This window comes from Neodiprion fabricii, chromosome 3 (genome assembly GCF_021155785.1).
Source record: "Neodiprion fabricii isolate iyNeoFabr1 chromosome 3, iyNeoFabr1.1, whole genome shotgun sequence".
Classification (NCBI taxonomy): Eukaryota; Metazoa; Arthropoda; class Insecta; order Hymenoptera; family Diprionidae; genus Neodiprion; species Neodiprion fabricii.
In genome coordinates this window covers 41,112,679-41,121,279 of record NC_060241.1, presented here as the reverse complement: position 1 = coordinate 41,121,279, position 8,601 = coordinate 41,112,679, and the positions used below count along the sequence as shown (strand labels likewise).

The 8,601-nt window shown below is 39.3% G+C and overlaps 1 protein-coding gene across 3 annotated transcripts; it reads left to right on the top strand.

The window, feature by feature from the left end:
- The first annotated feature begins 535 nt into the window (after window positions 1–535).
- On the top strand, window positions 536–2,706 carry LOC124178025 (lysine-specific demethylase 8-like). 3 transcript variants are annotated; one of them, XM_046561092.1, is made up of 6 exons: window positions 536–785; window positions 895–1,048; window positions 1,414–1,561; window positions 1,640–1,823; window positions 2,071–2,241; window positions 2,321–2,706. In XM_046561092.1, exons 2-6 carry the CDS (start codon window positions 906–908, stop codon window positions 2,566–2,568), a joined length of 894 nt encoding a protein of 297 aa, XP_046417048.1. In that variant the 5' UTR covers window positions 536–785; window positions 895–905; the 3' UTR covers window positions 2,569–2,706. The 3 variants fall into 3 exon arrangements, with proteins under 3 accessions (XP_046417048.1, XP_046417047.1, XP_046417049.1); XM_046561091.1 differs by having other exon boundaries at window positions 536–798; XM_046561093.1 differs by having other exon boundaries at window positions 536–798; window positions 895–1,092.
- The last annotated feature ends 5,895 nt before the right edge of the window (window positions 2,707–8,601 follow it).

Genomic DNA, 8,601 nt, shown 5'->3' with positions numbered 1-8,601 from the left:
GGTTAAATGGGAAAAAATGTGCATACCATGTATGTTATGAATATGACTGATAAAATAACGGTTAATCTAGCGTGTGAGAACTATCGATATAAGGATTTGGACGTTATGATGGTAGCTATGTGTGTTAGTATTAATCTACGACTATCGGTAAGAGCACGTGAGGCTCTCTTATGATAACTGCACGCTGGTCAGGTAGGGCGCAGGGAGGGCGCCGCCGTGGATACCGGCTGGCACGTAACAGGTGTAAGCACAAAGAATATTCACGGACGCGGATTGAGAATTTAGGATGATCGATATGAGTATCCATAACGAATGCAATGCAATGTATTTATAAATGACAATATTCAATAATTATAATTATCAATAGTGGAAGCTGTTAAATTTCTAAACGCTGCTGATTACCCGATCAAAGCACTGAGAGCACCTTACCTCGAAACCGCCCGTGTTCACAGTAGAAAAATGTCGACAATTTATGACGTCACATATTTCCCTAGGATACTGCGACGGAACGAATTTCTTCCCAGTAAGAGCACTGAACAGTTCTCGCAGTGTACATCGGAACATACCCTTTATTCCCCCCTTGTACGGACTCAAAAAGCTGATTTAATACTCCGTGGAGCAGACCAAATATTTGTGTACCATTGTGAATTACAGTCTTTTTTGACAAATTAATTTTTCTTAGAAAGTAAGAGTAATATGATTTCTCAAGAGTTTCCGTCGAGTCAAAACGTTGTCATTGACTGGAATTATGTATTATTTGGCCATCTTTGTGTAGTGAAGCAGAAGTACTGAACAGCTGTTTGTATCCTGGAAATATTTACCTATAATTACATTTAGATTTCTCATTCCACGATTATTGTATTGTTTTAACATCTTTTAATCTTTATCCATCAGAATCGTTCATTATGGATATTACTTGGCTGTGTGCAAAGGATTTCCCATTATCTGAGGCTCTTTTGGTTGATATTGAGAGCAACAGCCCACTTGAAATCAAGGTTCACTTAACACTGATCTGTAGAAAATTGTGGGCTTCTATGAATTTCACCAAGTAAATATAATGGATATTTACCCGCAATTCCAATGCTTCTTCAGGTAAACGAATTGAGACGTTACATAAAAGCAAGGTTCCTGTGGTTTTCATGTTCTGGGGTACCAAGCTAGCTCGTCGGAGACATTGGCGGTACCGTATCGTTCCATTTCTTCCGCTCCTATTGGTACATTACAGTGGGATACTCTTGCGGTCTCTCTCTCGGTCGCCGGTGTGCTGTCAAGCGGCTATCAGCGTCGGGAAAAACTTGTCCCCGCACCTGCATAACACCTGTCCTTCTATGTAACATCTGAATTCGCTGTTCAGATTCACCCTATACTTGCATCATTTTGTAATGCCATACCTCTGTTCTTTCCCACCTTAAGGATTATCCTAACATACAAGTGGTTACAAGATGCGATAGTAACCGTGGAAGCTTGCCTCGATCGCACTTGGGAATCGCTAAACTCTGGTTGCTGGAAGGAAGTATCGATCCATTACAAATATTGTTACACGTTTTGTACCATTATAAAGGTATGAATGACTGATTCGTATTAGAAATTTTTTTATTATCAGTTTATTTAATACCGCATATATTTACCTCTCATCTAGTCGGTGTTATTGCTAACGCAACACAAGTGTAAGGATGTGCCGACAAAGTCAAGAATTGCACAGCTGAAAACATTTGAAGACACCATACTGCAAATTGATAAAGGTATACTACTAGGATCTCCGCCTTTATCTGATCCAGAGTTACTCACCACTGTTGCTTGCAAATTGACCTCACTTATCCATGGTACGGACAGGCATGTTGGCTTTGGTCGCTATATGTTACGATAAGTGTCACTCACATAATCTGTATAAAAATGTTCCGACAAAGTTTTATCCAATTGCAAGTAATATAGAATAAAAGGGGACTCAGAGTTTCTTGGTCAGCAACACAGTTGAAACACCAAAAATTTAGCAGATTTTACAGATAATTTCGTACAACAATCCTAGCTCAACCTTTCTGGGCTTACCTGGCTAACACGTATTAATTTTAGAACTAAAGGGGAAAAAGTGTTTAAAGGTTGAAAATCTGATGACATTTGACTGCCGTGCTCTTCAAAGGACTGAGCTTCCAGGGCTTTCTCTAGTTCTTCATTACCATCAGCCGTCCATGGAGGCATTTTATAAGGATATTTTTCATCCGAAAATACCTGCTGTTTTGAAAGGTACATTTTTTTCTTGTGACATCAATTGACATCGTCGTCATACTCGGCATTCTACTAACAGCCGTATATGCTTCGTTAGGGTGCATGGAACATTGGAAAGCCCTGGAACTTTGGAGAAATCCTGAATATTTACTAAAAATTGCCGGAGTAAGAACTGTACCAATTGAAATCGGTTCTCATTACACTGCAGAAGATTGGACTCAGCGTCTGCTCACTTTCTCAGAATTTATTGTATCATATATGACATCCGATACACCGCCAAAGCTAGGATATCTAGCGCAGCACGAATTATTCAATCAAGTTTGTAGAATATACACGTTTATCTAATTATTTATTCAACAATGTCACAACTGTCAAGTCCTATTGGAACAATATACATACATATTTCTTACTTGATGGATTAAACGTACAGACTGATTAAATATTGTGATTGATGTAATATATCATTTGTTTCTGATATTATTCTGGGGACAAAGTTAGGCTCAGTTAGGCCCGTCTACTTTTCCCAACCGGGCTTCGGAAACCCTGCCGAATCATTGCCGAAACCCTGCCGAAACTCTGCCGAAACATCGCCGAAACATTGCCAAAACCCTGCCGAAACATTGCCGAAACATTGCCGAAACCCTGCCGAAACCCTGCCGATAATTTGGTTTTCTGAAACTTTTTTGTAGAAAATTAAATTTCCTACAAATTTGTTGTACATTTTTTTTTGTAGCTCTTGTTATTTACGAGATACGGGCAAAAAGACAAGAATTTCATGAAAAAAATGGGTTTGGGTGGCCCGTACGACTTCGCCGGTGTGAGTTACGACTTCACCGCAATGAGCACTTTTGTAGAGCATTTCATTCCGAAGAAAACCTACTGACGTTCTAGACTACACCATAGAATGCCTCTGAACTGTAGATGTTTTAAAGAAAAAAATTAAAGTTTACGTGTATTTTAAGCGGGAAATCTTTACATGCCTTGGGCGAGCACTTGATATTGAGGGCTCATTCTTTCAGGGAATTTTTTTTGTTGTATTTCCAACAAAATTTCACGATGGGACCGAAAAAAAAAAAATAGTCCAAAAAAAAAGCACCCTAATGTATATGTGTGTGTGCATTACACTTTTCCCGAATAAACTAAAATCGAATTCCCGAATCTTCAGAAAGCGTCCGTTATGACGTCACATCACGGACGTAACGCTCAGTAGAAGTGCCATGATTGAGAACTGCAGACGTCGATGCTGCGGCGATACTTTCAGGGTATTCACATGAACCAGAGACGCCATCCGCCGAGACGTCCGACTGTGACGTCGGTACGGTTCCCCGTGGAAATTTCCAGATGTATGACACTGAAATCGTTCACACAGCTACAGTTAGACTAACATCAGTAGGTTGGATCACCAATGCGACTGGCACATCGGAGCAAAAACGGAACGCAGTTCGCAGTTGAGTGCGTGACGTTACGGTCGGCAGTACTGGAAGTATATTTCGGAATACACCTATTGTATAGTCCCCCCCGCCAACTATGCCTAATATCAGTATGAGAATCTCGCGGCAAATCAAAAATTACTAGATTACGCCCAGCTACTCGAATTTAACTATATGTATCGCTAAATTGTTATAGAATCTAAGTGCTTCCATAATTATAGTCTAACCTGTTTCAAAGGATTATTAGCATTGATATAGGCTGATAAAAAAAAAAACCTAGGGGAGATTTTCCGAGTGAGCATAGACTGCGCCGCATAATAGGCAACCCGACTCACACCAAGTGTCGATTGCAACGAACAATTACACTCAACTTTCAGATTTCCACTCTGATTTTGAGATCAACTGATTACACGGGTCAACATGAAATTTGACTTTGATTGCAAAGCATTAAATTTCGGTAGTTTAGGTCGTAATAAGACGGAAAAAAAATATATGGCATGAAAAACTTTGCTTTTGTGCTTAGAAGACTGATTGAACGAAATTTTTAAAAATCTCGGATTTTAATTTTTGATTGAAAATAAAACTATTGAAATAGAAATGTTTATTATTTTTATTAAGTTTTACTATCAAATTAGCTTACAGAAAAGTGGAAAATAACTTAAAAGTGCACACTTTTACTTTTTCTTTTATGTTCATAGCTACTTTCTCTCAATAAACCCCAAATATAGTCGCCCATCATGTTTTCATTGTATTGGCCTTGATAGCGTTGTTTAAAATTCATGATGTCCTGATGGAAACGTTCTCCTTGTTCTTCGGAATAGGCTCCCATATTGTTTTTAAATTTATCCAAATGAGCATGCAGCATATGTAGTTTTAATGACATCCTGCAGCCCATGGCCTTAAAATTTGTAAGCATATCCTCAACCAACTTTTCGTAGTTTTCAGCTTTATTATTTCCTAAAAATCCAGAAACTACTGCTTTAAAACTGTTCCAACTTGCTTTTGAGTACGATTCAGCAACGTTGGAAATTTTTCATCGGCGAAAATCTGTCTTATTTGCGGATCAACAAAAACCCCAGCTTTAACCTTTGCTTCCGATAACTTGGGAAAAAATTTTTTTAAGTATCCAAAAGCTTCTGAAGTTTCATCCAGTTTTTTAACAAATTGTTTCATCAACCCTAACTTAATGTGCAAAGGCGGCATTAACACTTTTTCCGCTTCAACAATCGGCCTTTTTAAAAATATTAAAATCAATTAAAATTTATGAAAAAATTGAAAAATGAGTATTATTATTATAACTATCACAAAAGCAAACTTTATACCGAAAAAAGGTATTTTCTTTTCGTTTTTGTGCATAACTAATTGGAAAATAATAGTATAAACTTTAGGACAAAGAACGAAAATTTTTTTGTAGAGTCGTGTTATTCATTAGAACTAAACCAAATAATTATACCGAATTCTCCATAAGAGCAGTGTATATTTCTCATAGCGAACCTAGTACTTATAATCTAATTCTTACTCCTGAAAATTAAAATGATCGATTTGACAACGATCTGGGAGTGATTCTTGATGCTCTACTTCTTCTCCTTGTAGTAAATTCGATGTTTTTCGCAGATATCTCTACTTACCGCGTTGGATATAATCCTATAACTTGTCAATTTTTTATTCATTGACGTTACGACGATTGTGTTACTCTTCTTCTTTCGGTCATTGCAATTTCAGACTCTTGTCTATAATATTAAAATCATTGATTCTACGACGATATTGATGTGATTCTTCGTTTTCACCTTGCGTATAGTCTCCATGGGTTAAACCTCAGTATATGTCGAACCGCTCGCACCCTTCCAAATTGCCCAAATGCCATATACTTGATTAACTCGAGCCCGCTGGTCATCGGCGGAAGATGCATCAAGTTTATAACAGTCGGCCATCGGTCTAATGGGGTAGAAAGAATTTATCCATTTCCCATTCTGATAGATTTGACAATGAGTAAAGGGAAGTAATATTTAAATGTCTAAGTCGAAATTTATTATACAGTTACAGCGTTTCTACTAATCGTATAATAATTATTTTAATAATGTTGATCGTAACAATAATAAATAGTAAATTATTCGATAATGGTACAAACTACGATTAAAATTGATCTTGCAATGCTAATAATTAAATAGTATAGTGATGATTATGCCGATGATGGTCGGATTGACGCAACTTTGTAGTATTAACAATTTTACGACTGATATGATTTTTTTATGCATGCACAAATTAATATTTCAACGATGACGTTGAAAGCGTCGTTTTTTTTTCTCGTACGGCGTCTTTTGGCAAGCGAGCGGCACGTTTACACAGATAACCCTGATTGTGTCGACTTGGTCAAGTTACCCCTTAGCAGTCACCATTGTTTTAAATGAATTTTGTTCTCTTTTACTTTTACATACGTGTATCGTTGAGTTGTGTTATTGTTGAAAATTTTTCATTTCGCACATGAGATAATTTATGCTAGTCGAATACTTATAGCTTGGTCGATGACATAAGTGTAGGCAACTAAAATGGACCGAATGAATAGATGGTCTATGTTGGTAGGATTGACCATCTGCGTAGTATACCGTTATTTAGATTACTGAAAACATTGAATTGTTCTGCTGTAAGCGGTATTGTGTCAACTATAGTTCCGCAGCGTTAGATGTTCTGGAAATGAAATTGGTATATTCATGCCTGATTGCGAAAGTGTCCCTTGATGGTTTACGGACCAGGGTTTATTGATCTTAAACTATACGCTAGACAAGTCCGATTTAAATCATGACGAATTGAGCTTGCGTGGAGTATACATACCGGGACATTACGTGGATGCGCGACATGAGGATCCTGAATTATAGGCAATCCAGGAGGAGTGTGCGTGCGCGCGCGCGCGCGCGCGCGTGTGTGTGTGTGTGTGTGTGTGTGTGAGAGAGGTATATGTTGGTCATAATCTGTCTCTTTCACTCTGCATCTGATTGAATCTCTAATATATATTGCAGGTGATGAGAGAGCTGCATTTTTCGCGAGGTTGATGGGAGCGGTAGCTCCCTTCAGTATCTAGTAGATGCTCCAAGGATTGAAGCCGCTAACGCGCGGCTGAAGTCGCCCCGGCGGAACTCGGAGCTGCTCAGAGTAGTTCTTATGTCGCACATCCACGGATGTTCCAGTATACATACGCACACGACATTCTCACCCAAGTTACGAAGATTAAGCACTTTAGGAGCAGCTGGCGAATGTAGGTATATACATACACAGATGTGCCACACGCCACTAAGGTGCTTGGATAGATTTTCTTTTCCAACCGTGTAAGATTTTGCGTAAGCATGTTCCCTTTACGAATTAAATTACCGTTCTTCTTCTGATTCCTGTCACTATCTCCACATCATTGATTCTTTCCATTACGAACATGATAAAATCATTTGTCCACAATGATATCACAGGTGTGTCGTATGTTTGACACACGGGTGACGCGCATTTTCAATACAAACAACACGGCAACTCTATGTGGTTTTTGGTACAGGTATCCTATAACATTACGATCTTTATTTATGAATAATTATTATATACCGTTTGTTTTATAAATATTGTAATGCCGTACCAATTGCCTTATATTCGATCACATTCACCATACAAGAGGTGCAGACAACTTCAGGGTATCGTACACAAGTAATTGTTATGGCGCAATATTTCAAGTTGCCCATAGTTATGTAGACCAGTCATAATACACATTCGTATTCACATAGGCGATCGAATTTTTTGAAAGTTTTTTTTGTTGTGGGATCGAACTCGGGGTACGTAATTTTGAAGAGCACGACAGAATAAATAATCTCGATATATTACAATCATACCTATTGGTAAAAGGTAGGTAAGTGGCAAGCTGATATGCATTAATTATCTGAGGGATTGAAATTCTATTGTACAATACACGTTACATCGTAGATAATCACGGCAATCTTGGTTAATGTGCCGGTTTGACCAAAGTTGCTTGGTCTGTGAAACGACTAAAATCCGTCAACTCAGCCCATAGACTTCTAGAGATAGACTGCGTGCTCTGTGCAACTGAGCCTAAGCCGTGACAAGACAGAGAGAAAATTAGCTGCAGGCATCCTTCATACTTTATTCGATGACTGGACGGGGGAAACAGATGGACTTATACAAGTCTACCTCTCCGGTCGTCTTAGCGTTTTCCCCGCCTGACGGCTCCCCCCCTCCCCCCTGCCCCCCTCCCCGCCCGACCCTGCCGCCGCCCTTTCTCTTCAGCGTGTAACAGAGAGAGGGCCACCGCAGGACCAGCTCTGTTCTTCGATCTCGGCTTCAATGGACCCGTAAGAGTGCGCGGTCTATCTCCCTAAGTAGCCTATGCCCCAGCCATGCGACACCTCCTATGCATGCATGGATGTATGTACCATGCGTTTTCACGGGTGAGCACCAGGGGACCTCTAGTTTTAGGCAATTCAGGGTATAAGTCCATTCAGAGCAGCTCCGAGTTTCGCGTCCGTGACGTACTAACAAATGAACAGCGGAGCTGCTCATAGTGGACCTCGTGTTGCGTATCCACGTAAACGCATGGTACAGAAAACCACTACATACCCAAGATAGGAATATCCTAAAAATTGGCGGTACATGTACGTGGTATGTATCGTGTATACTGCGTAAACTTTATACAAATTATACGGTATTTCTCTTCACATTTGGTGTTATACGCCGTACCTACATTTTCGTTGCACATACACTCGATGGTTGTAAGAATCATTCTATTACGGATCAAGTGTGCATTACACATATTTATACGTATCTATGCACAATGTACGTACATGCGGGAGATTCCAACAATCTTACCTATTTAGAAGGTTCCACGGTGGAAAACCCCAAATTATTTTTTTCCGAAACCCCCCCAATGTGTATTCGACAAATCGTGTCACGCGGGAAAGTA

Excerpts from the sequence above, each read along its gene's own strand:
- LOC124178025 (XM_046561092.1), top strand. The coding sequence starts at position 906 with ATGGATATTACTTGGCTGTGTGCAAAGGATTTCCCATTATCTGAGGCT. Across the intron at positions 1,049-1,413 it reads GCTTCTATGAATTTCACCAA|GATTATCCTAACATACAAGT; the intron begins GTAAATATAATG and ends TCCCACCTTAAG. Across the intron at positions 1,562-1,639 it reads CGTTTTGTACCATTATAAAG|TCGGTGTTATTGCTAACGCA; the intron begins GTATGAATGACT and ends CCTCTCATCTAG.